This window comes from Hyla sarda, chromosome 3 (assembly GCF_029499605.1).
Source record: "Hyla sarda isolate aHylSar1 chromosome 3, aHylSar1.hap1, whole genome shotgun sequence".
Classification (NCBI taxonomy): Eukaryota; Metazoa; Chordata; class Amphibia; order Anura; family Hylidae; genus Hyla; species Hyla sarda.
In genome coordinates this window covers 345,815,663-345,831,875 of record NC_079191.1, presented here as the reverse complement: position 1 = coordinate 345,831,875, position 16,213 = coordinate 345,815,663, and the positions used below count along the sequence as shown (strand labels likewise).

At 42.0% G+C, this 16,213-nt stretch overlaps 1 protein-coding gene across 6 annotated transcripts in view; it reads right to left on the bottom strand.

Moving 5' to 3' along the window:
- ARHGEF33 (Rho guanine nucleotide exchange factor 33) overlaps positions 1–16,213 on the bottom strand; it is a 114,006-nt gene that overhangs the window by 3,761 nt on the left and 94,032 nt on the right. For all 6 annotated transcript variants that reach the window (XM_056567468.1, XM_056567464.1, XM_056567462.1 and 3 more), the window contains one exon: positions 1,084–1,837. In XM_056567468.1, coding sequence (XP_056423443.1) covers positions 1,084–1,837 — 754 coding nt within the window. The remainder of the gene's footprint in view (positions 1–1,083; positions 1,838–16,213) is intronic.

The window sequence follows — 16,213 nt, the reverse complement described above, 5'->3', positions numbered from 1 at the left end:
AATTCCCGCGTAATTCCACGAGCGGAATTCTGCACTGTGAACTTAACATTAGTGTGAATGGGTCTCCGCGAGACCCGTTCACACTGCCGCATTTCCGCGGCGAACAATTCCGCCGCTGAAATTGTTCCGCACAAAGAAAGAACATGTTTATTCTTTGCGCGGATTCCGCGAGCACTGCATAGCCATCAATGGTGATGGCTCAGTGCCCCACGGCCCTAGCGCCAAAGTACCTTTGGCGGCGGCCGCCTGATGGAATCTCCGCTCGCGGAATTCAGCAAGCGGAGATTCCGCAGTGTGAACGCACCCTTAGGGAGTCCGTACCAGTAGAGCACAGATCTAACTGACCAACCACATCTAATTGTAGCTTATAAAAACATTATTATTTTTATATATATATATATATATTATTATTATTATTATTATTATTAAAAAAAAACATATTTGGTATTGTCCCATGCAAGCGGATATGTCCAAATTATAAAAAAAAAAAAAAAAAAAAAAAAAAGGGCCAGAGTTGCAAATTTTTGGCCACATTGCATATCAGACAAATCTTTCATAAAAAGCCATTAAAAAGTCCAATCTATTACGATATCTATTCCGATTCCAAGCCCTCCTATGGATCTGTATGTGTAAAAATAAGTTTCTTAGAAGGCGTTGAGGTAAAAACAAACAAAAATTGTCTTGGTCATTAAGGGGTTAAAATGGTGGCCATCATTATTTTCTGTTGCATAATTTTTGTGCATTGAATACCAGGTGTAACATGGTGAGCTGACAGCTTTTGGCACAGATGCACCACAAATGTGCCAGAATATGTGCCAAAAATGCACCAAATTTTTAACCACATACGCCGCCTTTATTAATAAAAAGCTGCATATAGGCAGTACCATACAACTGCTCATCTTTTCACATCATGTGTATTAAAAATTACAAAACATTCCTAACCTATATATGTCAGCCAGGAGCATGCTGCTCCATTTATAAATGCGTTGTGCAGATTAATATCAGTTCAGTATCAATGCCCCCCCGGGTTATAAATAAATAATTTTAAGACATACACTGTTCTCAAAATGTTTAGTTGCTTACCTCTAGTAAAGATCTACTTTCCACCTGGGGTCTCTGAGCAATGTAGAAGGGCCTGTGGGTGCTGCGGACTGAAGCGGATAGGCCATGGGATTGGGTGCCTCGATCCTGCTTGAACTGCATCCTATTGGCATGGGTGCTTCTGGTGCTGTATAACCTGGTAGTCACGGTTTCTTGACTTCGGGGGAACTCCTTAAGAGACCGGCTGAGTGGTTTGTTTTTTGCGTGGATGCCGTCATGTCTGTAGCTACTATTACTCACTGGTGACATGCAACTTCTGGCCATGGGTTGTCGGGAATGGTCTGTTCTGTTAGACTCAAGTGTGAAATTGATCGGTCTTAAAAAGCAAATATCAAGGCTGGATTCTGAGGACCCTGCTGAACAAGACTCATAAAGAGTCCTGTTGGGAAACGTTTCCTCTTCATAGGGAGTAGAAATGCCTATTATTTCCCCACCGTATTCAAATTCTTCATAGTTATGGGCAAAGTTGCTATCAGGTAAGATATTTGATGAAGTTCTCATAGACCTTTCAACATCAAGCATTGCATCCACAGAATTACTTTCATATTCCATTTCTGGAATAGACTGTAAAGGAAGGGAATTGGCTTCTTGTTCACTCCGAATAAATGACAGTGGTGCTGTGATGTTCTCCGACCTTTCGTTCCTCTTCTCCTCAGCTTCCCAGTCAGATGCCTTTAATGGTTGGATGGTTTCCACTGGAGTCTGTCTGCTCTTTTTAACATGAGGAACCAGATGCCTTAAAAAAAAAGAAAAAAAAAAAAAGAAATAGGAGCAACTATTTTAATTCTAGCTTGTACGGATATAAAGCTGGGAACTTAAAGTTTACCTGTCATTAGCAAAAACTTTCTATATATTGTACATAATAACATTATATGTACATTTGTAATATGCATTGGTTTTCTTCCTGCAGCTATTGCCTGTGTGTCTCTGTGAGGAGTCGAAATACAGGAAGTGTGGGTGGACAAGCAGGGCTCTGTGCACGGAGGACAAGCAGGGCTCTGTGCGGAGGACAAGAGGGGCTCTGTGCATGGAGGACAAGCGGGGCTCTGTACACTGAGGACAAGCAGAGCTCTGTACACTGTGGACAAGCAGGGCTCTGTACACGGACAACAAGCAGGGCTCTGTACACTGAGGACAAGCAGGGCTCTGTACACTGAGGACAAGCAGGGCTCTGTACACCGAGGACAAGCAGGGCTCTGTACACTGAGGACAAGCAGGGCTCTGTACACTGAGGACAAGCAGGGCTCTGTACACTGAGGACAAGCAGGGCTCTGTACACTGAGGACAAGCAGGGCTCTGTACACTGAGGACAAGCAGGGCTCTGTACACTGAGGACAAGCAGGGCTCTGTACACTGAGGACAAGCAGGGCTCTGTACACTGAGGACAAGCAGGGCTCTGTACACTTAGGACAAGCAGGGCTCTGTACACTGAGGACAAGCGGGGCTCTGTGCACTGAGGACAAGCAGGGCTCTGTACATTGAGGACAAGCGGGGCTCTGTACACTGAGGACAAGCGGGGCTCTGTATACTGAGGACAAGCAGGGCTCTGTACACTGAGGACAAGCGGGGCTCTGTACACTGAGGACAAGCGGGGCTCTGTACACTGAGGACAAGCGGGGCTCTGTGCACTGAGGACAAGCGGGCTCTGTGACCTGAGGACAAGCAGGGCTCTGTACACTGAGGACAAGCAGGGCTCTGTGTACTAAGGACAAACAGGGCTCTGTTTACTGAGGACAAGCAGGGCTCTGTGCACTGAGGACAAGCAGGGCTCTTTACACTGAGGACAAGCAGGGCTCTGTTCACTGAGGACAAGCAGGGCTCTGTAAACTGAGGACAAGCAGGGCTCTGTGCACTAAGGACAAGCAGGGCTCTGTACAATGAGGGCAAGCAGGGCTCTGTACACTGGGGACAAGCAGGGCTCTGTGCAGTGAGGCTTTGTAACCTGCTCCGGGCTCACACAGCAGGATGATTGACAAGCCAGGAGCCAAATATATACAATTTTTTTAACCAATGTATATTACAAATATAGAGATAATGAAAGGAGGTCCAGCGCAGAAACTCGAGGAATACTGTGGTTTATTCACATGCCTTATGGAACATCACAAAGAAACGGGGTACAGGTGACGCGCTTCGGCCTTACACAGAGGCCTTTTCCAATACGTCGTAGTCGTATGACTAAGGCCTCTGTGTAAGGCCGAAACGCATCACCTGTACCCCGTTTCTTTGTGATGTTCCATAAGGCATGTGAATAAACCACAGTATTCCTCGAGTTTCTGCGCTGGACCTCCTTTCATTATCTCTTTGTTCTACGTTGGGTGTTGTCCACGACCGGTCCGTGCCGCACCTGGGGTGAGCTGAAGCACTGCAATTGCCTTTGCTGTTTGCTGTTTGTTTGCATATTACAAATATATATATATATATATATATATATATATATATATATATATGTATATATATATATATATATATATATATATATATCAGTATTATCTACATTATATAATAAGTGTTTGCTAACGACAGGTATGTACCTGGAAGGTGCCTTAAAGAGAAAAAATAATAATACTCACCATCCCAATCCCCTACTGCTTCCATTCTGGCAGTACCCAGGTCCCTGTTGCTCACGGCTTCCTAGTAATGTATTGCAAATTGCCCACTAAGGCCAATCACTGTCGAGTAACTGCTGTATGGGCATTTCTGGCATGTTGGTACATCATCAGGAAGCAGTGAACAGTTGGGATCCAGGCATCATCAGAAAAAAATGGGCACCTTAACCTCTCCCAGGAAAACCCATTTAATGGTTCTTGACCACTACAGACTTAATGATATGAAAGACTATATAATTTTTATAAAGGCTGACAGCCTCCCAGGAGTGATGTTCTGAAGCAGATGATAAATAACCTTAAAGGGGTACTCCAGTGGGAAACTTTTTTTTTTTTTTTTTTTTAATGAACTGGTTAAAAAAGTTAAACAGATTTGTAAATTACTTCTATTAAAAAATCTTTATCCTTCTAGTACTTATTAGCAGCTGTATGCTACAGAGGAAATTCTTTGCTTTTTTAATTTCTTTTTTGTCTTGTCCACTTTGCTCTCTGCTGACACCTCTGTACGTGTCAGGAACTGTCCAGAGTAGCAAAGGTTTACTATGAGGATTTTTTCCTGCTCTGGACAGTTCCTGATACAGGCATCAGGCGTCAGCAGAGAGCACTGTGGAGAAGACAAAAAAGAAATTAAAAAAGCAAAGAATTTCCTCTGTAGCATACAGCTGCTAAAAAGTACTGGAAGGATAAAGATTTTTTAATAGAAGTAATTTACAAATGTGTTTAACTTTCTGCCACCAGCTGATTTAAAAAAAATGTGTCCACCAGAGTACCCCTTTAACCCCTTAAGGACCCAGGACGTACGGGGACGTCCCCGCACCCTGGGCTTTAAGGACCCAGGACGTCCCCGTACATTCTGGCGTTTTCCGGTCCCTGCCGCGCGCTGGGCAGAGATCGGAAAGGCATGTCTGCTGATATCCTTCAGCAGGCATGCCGTGCAAATGCCGAGGGGGGTCCCGGGACCCCCGCATGTCGGCGGAGATCGCTTGCGGAATCACGCAAGCGATCTTCGGCGATTCGAGTCATTCGGGTCACTTGTGACCCGGAAATAAATGGTGATCGGCGGTGTACAGTACACCGCCTATCACCTGCCGTTGCTGGGGAGCGGTGACAATACTGTCACCGCCCCAGCAACGCTGCTATTGGCTGGCGATCGTCCAGCCAATAATAGAGCGGCATAAGAGGGGTTAACGGTCCCTTCCCGCTGTTGCACCTGCTCTCTTTGTTCAGTCAGCGGGTGCAGCAGTGAGAAGAAGCTGTGGATCCCCCCTCAGAGCTCCGGAGCCCCTCTGGAGCCTTAGAATAGGGACAGCAGATTGCAGGGACAGGTAGGAGTAAATCAGTTAAAAAGTGAAATAAAAGTAAAAAAAAAGTTTAAAAAAAAAAAGTACCCCCCCCTCCCCCGACCCCTAATAGGTCCCCAAGGGTCCTATTAGGGTCTGATCCCTTACCCCGGGTCTTATTAGGGGTTCCGGGAGCTGCGTACGCCACCCCTTTTTTTTTTGGCCGCAGCTATTTTTCTATTACTGTTATTACACTTTTTACACCAAGCACCACACACTACATACTTCCCCGCTTTACAGTAGCGGGGACGTCCTCTACCAGACCCCGCTTTACAGTATGGCGATGACACGAAAGCGGTACGAGGCGATTCGGAAATGTCTGCATTATGCAGATAATGCGGCATGTTCACCCTGAGGTGATCCTGCCCATGACCGGCTTTACAAAGTGAGGCCGGTCATCGATCACTTTGGTGACAAATTTTTGGAGGCCTACGTACCGCTCAGGGACCTCTCGGTAGATGAGTCTCTCTTCAGTTTTAAGGGAAGACTCATATTCCGCCAGTATATTCCCTCGAAGCGGTATGGCGTGAAACTCTATAAACTCTGCGAGAGTACCTCCGGGTACACTTGCAGGTTTGGAGTATATGAGGGACGGGATTCCCGTATTGTACCCCAGATTGCTCCCCCACTCTGGGTGTTAGCGGGAAACTCGTTTGGGACCTTGTGCACCCATTGCTGGATAAGGGTTTCCCCGTGTACGTAGATAACTTTTATACCAGCATCCCTCTGTTCAAATCCCTTTCCGCCAGATCCACGTCTGCTTGTGGGACCGTGCGAAAGAACCAGAGAGGCCTCACTCTAAATTTTGTTAAGACGCCTATCCCCAAGGGTGAGTCCCGTGCCCTGACCCATGATAACCTGTTGTTGGTGAAGTATAAGGATAAGAGGGATGACCTTATGCTCACCACTATTCATGGGAAAGGCAGCACCCCTGCCCTGTGCAAGGTACCGTGGGACCGGTCCTCAAGCCCGATTGTATTCTGGACTACAATCGGTATATGGGGGGAGTTGATCTCTTAGATCAAGTCCTTAAGCCATATAACGCCATGCGAAAACACGGGTATGGTACAAAAAAGTTGTGGTCTACTTGGTACAGGTTGCCATGTACAACGCTTTTGTATTATCCCAGTACGCTGGCAACACATTCCTCCAGTACCAAGAAGAAGTCCTAAGGTTCCTGATCGTTGCTGACCGGGAAAGATCAGGCCGGACTTCCCAAGGGTCTGGAGTTATAGGCGCCAGGATCGTCCCAGGCCAACACTTTCTAGGTGAGGTCCCCCACAGTGGAAAGAAGGGGCGATCCCAGAAAAAATGCAGAGTGTGTTGCCCAGATAATCCGGGCCTCTGCATAGGCTGCTTCAGGGAGTATCACATTTCCATGGAGCATTAAATTTTCCCTTTCATTTGAATTTTCCATAATTTGACCAATGTACATTCCAAAATATAACCCCCATAAATCACTAAATTGCCCAAAAAAAACTGATAAGACCTCTGGGGGTGTTTTTTCAAAAATGTGTCATAGGTCACTGAGTCACTATCATCGGGGACTTTTTTATGTTGCCTCAAATGCGCAGCGCTCTCTCTCCACCTGAGTGGGTGCGCATTTGAGGCAACAGGTTAGGGACGGCCACACACATCACATTCCCTAATGATGACTCAGAGCATAGGGTTTGGGGCGGGCATATTTTTTTAAGTTTTGGCTATGCTCTGGGTCATCATTCTGGGAACATATCCTGTTTTATTATTTTATGATTTATAGTTTTCTGGCCCACTGTACCCCATATTACGGGCCTCTGTACCCCACCTGTCTACCCCAGTTACGGCCTGTTGTCCCCCATAGCGTTTCCCTATTTTAGGGCTCAGTGCTCCCCCCATTAATGCTCCTTGAGGGGGGGGGGGTCCCACATCCTGGCTGCTATAATAAGCTCAAGGCCCCTGACTGACCTTCCACTCCAAGACCTGGTGTGCACCCGCGGAGTGAAAATCATCAAAAATTAAGGTATGTCCTTATTCCAAAGAAACATATTTACAAATTTTGGGGGGTCTTTTCTGCTATTAACCCTTGTAAAAATGTAAAATTTTGGGGAAAACCCACATTTTTTTTTATTTATTTTACATATGCAAAAGTAGTGAAACCCCTGTGGGGTATTAAGGCTTACTTTACCCCTTGTTACGTTCCTCAAGGGGTCTAGTTTCCAAAATGGTATGCCATGTGGGTTTTTTTTTTGCTGTCCTGGCACCATAGGGGGTTCCTAAATGCGACATGTCCCCCCCCCATTTCAGCGAAGTTTGCAAATGTGACTCCTCTTCTGAGCATTGTAGTTCGCCCGCAGTACACTTCAGCTCCACTTATGGGGTACCTCCATACTCAGAAGAGATGGGGTTACAAATTTTGGGGGGGTATTTACTGCTATTAACCCTTGCAAAAATGTGAAATTTGGGGGGAAACACACATTTTAGTGAACATTTTTTTTTTACATATGCAAAAGTCGTGAAACCCCTGTGGGGTATTAAGGCTCACTTAATTCCTTGTTACGTTCCTCAAGGGGTCTAGTTTCCAAAATGGTATGCCATGTGTTTTTTTTTTTTTGCTGTTCTGGCACCATAGGGGCTTCCTAAATGCGACATGCCACCCTAGCAAAATTTGCTCTCAAAAAGCCAAATATGACTCCTTCTCTTCTGAGCATTGTAGTTCGCCCGTAGTGCACTTCAGGTCAACTTATGGGGTACCTCCATACTCAGAAGAGATAGGGTTACAAATTTTGGGGGGTATTTTCTGCTATTAACCCTTGCAAAAATGTGAAATTTGGGAGGAAACACACATTTTAGTGGGAAAAAATAAAAAAATGTTACATATGCAAAGGTCGTGAAACCCCTGTGGGAAATTAAGGCTCACTTAATTCCTTGTTACGTTCCTCAAGGGGTTTAATTTCCAAAATGGTATGCCATGTGTTTTTTTTTTGCTGTTCGGGCACCATAGGGGCTTCCTAAATGCGACATGCCCCCCTAGCAACATTTGCTTTCAAAAAGCCAAATATTACTCCTTCTCTTCTTAGCATTATAGTTTGCCCGTAGTGCACTTCAGGTCAACTTATGGGGTACCTCCATACTCAGAAGAGATGGGGTTACACATTTTGGGGGGTATTTTCTGCTATTAACCCTTGCAAAAATGTGAAATTTAAGGGGAAAAACACATTTTAGTGAAAAAAAATACATTTTTACATATGCAAAAGTCGTGAAACCCCTGTGGAGTATTAAGGCTCACGTAATTCCTTGTTACGTTCCTCAAGGGGTCTACTTTCCAAAATGGTAAGCCATGTGGGGGGGGGTTTACTGTTCTGGTACCATAGGGGCTTCCTAAATGCGACATGCCCCCCTAGCAAAATTGGCTCTCAAAAAGCCAAATATGACTCCTTCTCTTCTGAGCATTGTAGTTCGCCCGTAGTGCACTTCAGGTCAACTTAGGGGTACCTCCATACTCAGAAGAGATGGGGTTACAAATTTTGGAGAATATTTTCTGCTATTAACCCTTGCATAAATGTGAAATTTGGGGGGGAAACACATTTTAGTGAATTTTTTTTTTTTTTTTTTACAAATGCAAAAGTTGTGAAACACATGTGGGGTATTAAGGCTCACTTAATTCCTTGTTATGTTCCCCAAGGGGTCTAGTTTCCAAAATGGTATGGCATGTGTTTTTTTTTTGCTGTTCTGGCACCATAGGGGCTTCCTAAATGCAACATGCCCCCCAAAAACCATTTCAGAAAAACGTACTCTCCAAAATCCCCTTGTCGCTCCTTCGCTTCTGAGCCCTCTACTGCGCCCACCGAACAATTTACATAGACATATAAGGTATGTGCTTACTCGAGAGAAATTGGGCTACAAATACAAGTATAAATTTTCTCCTTTTACCCCTTGCAAAAATTCAAATATTGGGTCTACAAGAACATGCGAGTGTAAAAAATGAAGATTGTGAATTTTCTCCTTCACTTTGCTGCTATTCCTTTGAAACACCTAAAGGGTTAAAACGCTGACTGAATGTCACTGAATGTCAAATCCACCTCAAACCTGAACTGGTTTTGAAAAATAGTGAGTTTGGAAATTTTTTGAAAAATTGGAAAATTGATGCTGAACTTTGAAGCCCTCTGGTGTCTTCCAAAAGTAAAAACACGTCAATTTTATTATGCAAACATAAAGTAGACATATTGTATATGTGAATAAAAAAAATGTATTTGGAATATCCATTTTCCTTACAAGCAGAGAGCTTCAAAGTTAGAAAAATGCAAAATTTTAAAAATTTTCATCAAATTTTGGGATTTTTCACCAAGGAAGGATGCAAATTACCAAAAAATGTTACCACTATGTTAAAGTAGAATATGTCACGAAAAAACAATCTCGGAATCAGAATGATAACTAAAAGTATCCCAGAGTTATTAATGTTTAAAGTGACCAGATGTGGTCAGATGTGCAAAAATGGCCGGGTCCTAAGGTGTAAAATGGCTGGGTTCTTAAGGGGTTAAGGGAACAAAATATAATTATCAGTGTTTGGCACAGAAGAAAGTTCCTTCAATAGTAAACTACATCAGACTGTAGGAAAAGATAGGTAGTACCTATGTAATGCAGCTCATCTTTAACTAATCGTACGTTCTGACATCAGAATAGAGGAAGAAAGGTGCAGGAAAAAATTGTGGCCTGCTGTGGCGCTCCCTCGAGATAAGAGTCCAGTCATATATAATAGAATCTCATTTATTGGTACAATAAAAATGAGATCAGAGACATGCAAGACACGTTTCGGGGATAAGTTTCCTTTCTCAATTGCAGAGATAATGTCTAGGTGCATATAGTAAAATGCCGTATAAATAAGGAAAAAGGCGCTAAAAGCAAAGGGTCCGGGTTAGCCCACAAAGGGGCATGACGAGTGGATTGTTATAGCTTACTTAAATAAAAGCATGTCTGGATCTCAATGTGTTAAGTAAAAAATACATACAATAAGATCATAAATTCTCACACTAAAAAGTAATTAAAATGTATTGGTTTGCATAGTCTTTTAAAAGCGTAAATGTATTGTGGTGCGATCGCTCCCGAAGCAACGCTAGGCTGTTTTTTGTCCTGGATGAGGCTTGGACTAGGTTGTATACATTGTGGCTTGAATGGTTCCCGCTGTTTCGTTCATAAATTCAAGCAGCCAATCCGCATGGAGCTGAGTGTGACGTTGTTTCTTGCATGAAGCGTCAGGCTTGTGGCGACCAATGAGCGATGTCCCAGCTAAGTCTTCGGGGAGTAGGCAGCCAATGGTATTAGCACCAACATCTAAGGGAATTTTCTTAGACCTTAGTCCGGCCAATCGGTTTCATGCCTACCTTGGGGCGCGTAAGTTAAATTCTTCTAGAGAGAACTATTCAGCCAATCAGATTGTAGCCGAAGTGTCTGTCTTTTTTTGCATATCTATTTGTGGCTTATTTCTTGTGGTGAGCTTCCGTATGTTTACGTAGTTCCAATAGCCAATCAGTTTGCTTGAGTAGCCAGCTTGTGCCCAATCGCTATTGAATTCTTTTTTCTGTTCTTGTTAGGAGGGAATTCTGATTGAAATCACAGTATATTGCTTCCCCTGGATCTAGACTTGATAAGGAACGGGTTTTAGATTGGTTTAGGCAGTACGGAATCGAAGTTTTCAGTTTAAAAATCCAAAAGTTTTCTCTTTTGCATAGCTGTGTATAGCGGCGATGACTTGTGGCAGGAACATGCTCAATGGGTAATACAGAGAAGTTGGAAAAATTGCAATCATGTTTTAGTGCGGCATGGTGGGAGACACTTTATTGGTGATATCCATTCTTCACATTTGACCGGTGTTTGTTGAGTCTTGTGCTCAACATCTGTGTGGTTCTTCCGACAAATTGGGTACCGCAAGGACATTCAAGTAGGTATACAATATAGTCCGTTTTGCATGTCATTATAGATTTGATTTTATATGTTTCTACTGTTGTTTTGGATGTAAATTCTTTGCATTGTTTTTTTATATTCAGACAGCATTTACAGTGCAACATCGGAAGGAACCTGTGATTGCTTCATTTGATAAGGAAAGATTCTTAGTATTTTTTAGTTTGCTTGGTGCTAGTATATTTTTTAGTGACCATTTTTTTCGGAATGTTATCTGCGGCCATGTTGGTATAATGTCTTCAAAAAAAGGATCCATTAGTAGTATGTTCCAGTGTGACTAGAGTATACGCTTGACATTTTTATGATCGATATAATATGTAGTCAAAAAGTTATATGAATATGTGCTTTCTCCGGCTATGTTATCAGTAGGGTTGATGATTCTGGGTTGGAGGCACGTCTTTTGATCGAGGTGACTAGCTTTTACCTTGCTGTTCTTAATTAGAGACTGAGGATAACCTTTTGCTTTGAATCTATTATCCAAGATTTTTTCTCTGTTTCTCGAAATCCGTGCTTGCTGTACAGTTGCGGCGGATCCTCTTGTACTGTCCATAGGGGATATTTTTTGTCCATTTGTCTGAATGGCAGCTTGTAAAATCCAGATAGCTGTTCCCATCTACAGCCTTAAAAAAAAAGTTCTGATTTTAATGTGACGCTGAGTGTCGTGAGACACTACAACATTGAGGAATTCAGCATTGTTGGCACAGTGTGTACGGGTGAAATGGACATTGCAGGGGTTTTGATTCAGAGTGGAAATTAAGTTGTTAAGTTCAGATGTGCTGCTGTCCCATCTAATGAATATATCTTCAATATATGATGCAGTGTTTGAAAAGGGGGTTCTGATAGATGAGTTGTTCCTCAAAAGCGCCCATAAACAGGTTTGTGAGACTGGGTGTGAACCATCCCTGTCCCGCAGTGCTGTCGGTATATATGGCCATTAATTTGAAAGAGATTATGTTCCAGTATGAATTTGATTGCTTCAAGTATGAAATTCCGTTGTTCAGCAGGCATTTGTTGGTCGCGGTCCAGGTATTGAGAAATGGCAGAAATTCCTTTGTCATGTTGGATAATTGAGTATAATGCTGTGATGTCCATGGTAAGGAAGGAATAATGTTCCTTCCACTGTGAATCAATAATGGAGCTGATGAAGTCTCTGGTATCTCGGGTGTAAGATGGTAATTTTCACACATATTTCTGAAGATGGAGATCTATATATTGGTTCAGATTGGATGTAAGAGAATTGATACCAGAAATTATGGGGCGTTCAGGTGGATTAGTCAGATGTTTGTGGATTTTTGGCAGATGATAAAATTTAGAGACATCTGGCTCTGAAATTTTTATGAAATGTAATTCTTGTTTGTTCAGTACTCCATTTTTAAGGCCGGTTTCCAGAAGGATAGTCATTTCTCTTGCATAGCTAGATGCTGGATTTTTGACCAGAATTGCATAAAAAGCTTCGTCAGATAGGAGTCTGTTTGATTTAGCGATGTATTGATCTCTGTCTAGGATAACAATCCCGCCTCCCTTATCTGCCAATTTGATAATAATGGAATCATCTTCAGCCAATGTTTTGAGTGCTTTCGTTTGTTGAGGGTTGAGGTTAGAATGTTCTGTGATTTTCTTGTTTTTCTTGGTTAGAGTTTAAAAATCTTGGGATACACCGGCCATGAAAGTTTCTATGACATTTTCTTGGTGGTGGGTGGGGTAAAAAACTGATTTCGATGTTAAACCTGTATACAACGGTGATGGTATTATTTGAGTTAGATATTCTGGTTTCTTTGGTTCACTGAGTTTTTCATTTGATAATATACGTGGTAAATTAAAATGCCTTTTTAAAGTTAGTTAATGAATAAAGGCATTCAGATCTAAAAATAGATCAAAATCTTTATAATGGCTAGAGGAACAAAACGATAGTCCTTTAATTAGAACACTTATTTCGATAGGTTTTAAGGCTCTTTTTGATAAATAAAAAATTTTGTGTACTAAGTGTACTATTTCTGCTGGGTATGATGGTGGGTCCGGTGCTTGGTGTAGAGCAGTAGGTAGTCCTAAAAAAGATTCCACGAGCAATGTATGGTTTGAGGTGAGTAGGTCATCTTCAATATCATCCGATCCAATCAGAGGATTGGATCAGGGGGTGTAAAAGGTCTCCTGGGTGCTTGGTCCTGTGTGGGTGTCAGGCTGCCATGCCATAAGTCTTCAAAATTCTCTTGTGAAATTGGTATTTTGAAACATCCAGATGGGAAGGTGGATGTGCAATTTTGGACATATTCCAAGAGTTCTTCTGAAATAGGTTTGGTAATGATTAGGGGTGCCTCAATTATTGTAGTGCTTGGCACCTGGTGTTGCGAACTCGTGTTCACGACTTTCCTTGGGGCTGGAATGGGCTTAAATGTGGTAATAGAAACCAGAGTGGGTTTTGATGCAAATACCGTTGGTTGTTGTTTATTGGCTTGCCATGTATTAGAGTGTATTTGATGAGATTTTTTCTTTTTTGGTATACCGTTATTTTGTTTATTGGTGTGATCTTTTAACCAATATTTTACATTATTATTCTTATAGTCTAATCTGTCTCTGTTTAGTTTAGTGAGTTTTTGTGCAGCTAACTCTTTTTCAAATTTTTTTATTTTTTGACAGTATTTTTGTCCCACCCTGAATATTCATTAAGGTGTTTCTGATCAGACAGTTAATAAATAAAATTATCGATCTTATCAGATACAGTATTAATCAAGTTATTAAATTTTTCAACCAAAATATTTAGCAATGTACAAGAACAATTATGCAAAGGCATATCCCATGGTTTGTTCAAATCCTCATCGTCTTTAAAGGACGAAGTGGCTCTTAATCTGAGACCCCTTGGTAAGATATTTTCAGATAAGTATAAATTCAGAAAAAAAAGCATCAAGTTGATGTTGTATCTCAGTTCTAGATGAAGCTTTAAATTCAAAGAAAAGTTCCCGCATCTTTTTGAACTAATTGCCATGAAATGCGGGATTACCTTTGGGTGCTGGAGCTGTGGTAGAAGTTCCTTGCAGTAATTGTACTAAGTTTATGAAGGATAAATCCCTCTTGGTGAGTCTTGTCGTTTTGAAATCCATTGTTGATCGAGGAATGCAACGCTGTCGCTTCTCTCCGCTTGGTTGTCATCAATGGCAACCGGTTGTTGGGTCAGACTATGTCCGTCTCAGAGTAGCGCAGGGATAATATAGAAGAGAAAAAAGATAGGAGAGGGCAGCGCCTCGCGTAATTCCGTGGGATAATCTCAAGACACTAACCTCAATTTCAGTTGTACTGACCTGGGGTGTATCTTGGTAAAGGTGTATCACCCCTCCGTATGCGGTCAGATGGTCTTGGGCTGCAGCCTGCAGGATCTGGCCGAGTACTCAGTCTGAGGTCAGCAAGGTAGTGGAAGAAAGGTGCCTCTTGGAGATCGAGATAAGAGTCCAGTCATATATAATAGAATCTCATTTATTGATACAATAAAAATGAGATGACAGACATGCAAGACACGTTTCGGGGGTAAGTTCCCACTTTCTCAATTGCAGAGATAATGTCTAGGTGCATATAGTAAAATGCCGTATAAATAAGGAAAAAGGCGATAAAAGCAAAGGGGCATGACAAGTGGAATGTTATAGCTTACTTAAATAAAAGCATGTCTGGATCTCAATGTGTATAGTAAAAAATACATACAATTAGAGCATAAATTCTCAAACTAAAATGTAATTAAAATGTATTGGTTTGTATAGTCTTTTAAAAGCGTAAATGTATTGCGGTGCGATAGATACGGAGCGAGGCTAGGCAGTTTTTTGCCCAGGACGAGGCTTGGAGTAGGTTGTATACGTCGTGGCTTGCATAGTTTCCGCTGTTTTCATCATAAATTCAAGCAGCCAATCCACACGGAGCTGAGTGTGAAGTTTCTTGCATGAAGCGTCAGGCTTGAAGCAACCAATGAGCGATGTCCAAGCTAAGTCTTTGGGGAGTAGGCAGCCAATGGTATTAGCGCCGACGCCTAAGGGAATTTTCTTAGAGACCTTAGTCCGGCCAATCGGTTTAATGCCTACCTTGGAGTGTATAAGTTAAATTCTTCTAGAGAGAATTATTCAGCCAATCAGAATGTAGCCGAAGTGTCTGTCTTTTTTTGCATATCTTTTCGTGGCTTATTTCTTATCAATTCTCTTACATACAATCTGTCCCAATATATACGGTAGATCTCCATCTTCAGAAATATGTGGGCAAATTATCATGTTACACCTGAGATACCAGCGACTTCATCAGCTCCATTATTGATTTACAGTGGAAGGAACATTATTCCTTCCTTACCATGGATATCACATCATTATACACAATTATCCAATATGACAAAGGAATTTCTGCCGTTTCTCAATACCTGGACCGTGACCAACAAAGGCCTGCTGAACAACAGAATTTCATACTTAGAAACATAGAATGTGTCAGCAGATAAGAACCATTTGGCCCATCTAGTCTGCCCAATAATCTGAATCCTATCAATAGTCCCTGGCCCTATCTTATATGAAGGATAGCCTTATGCTTATCCCATGCATATTTAAACTCCTTCACTGTATTTGCAGCGACCACTTCTGCAGGAAGGCTATTCCATGCATCCACTACTCTCTCAGTAAAGTAATACTTCCTGATATTAATGTACAAGTGTGGGAGCTCTACGTAAAATATAAGAGACCTAAACCGAGGATACTGCGTTGCACATACCCATGTGCCAAATATATACTGGTTTAAAAAATGGAAAAATAGCAGTCCTACTAGGCTAGGAGGAAAATTTTGAATAAGGCAGAATAAATAGAGATAAATAAGAAAGAAAAGAAGTGTCTTATAATAAGATATAAAATATAATTACATTTATTGAATAATACTGGGAGGTCTGGGGCAGGGCCCTTGCTGCAGACAGCTCACTAAAATAGAATGGTAAAAGTTAGTTATAAACATTTAAAACATTACATTAAAATAATATTGCACTTAAACGGTGGGACAATGGTGGGGGTTTATAGTTCAATGTTTATAATAGGATATGTCCAATAAACAGTTTTTGCAGCGCTGGAGGCTTGCAGTTACGAGCCCACTGAGTATACTTGTATGCGCAGTAGCGCTAAAGATCTATCCTCGATACCCCGACGGCACGGGGACAAAGTACAAGAGGGAAAATAGATCAAAGGCACTTAGTGCCTCTTACCGGCTCCTGCGAAAGCAGTCATATGCGCATAG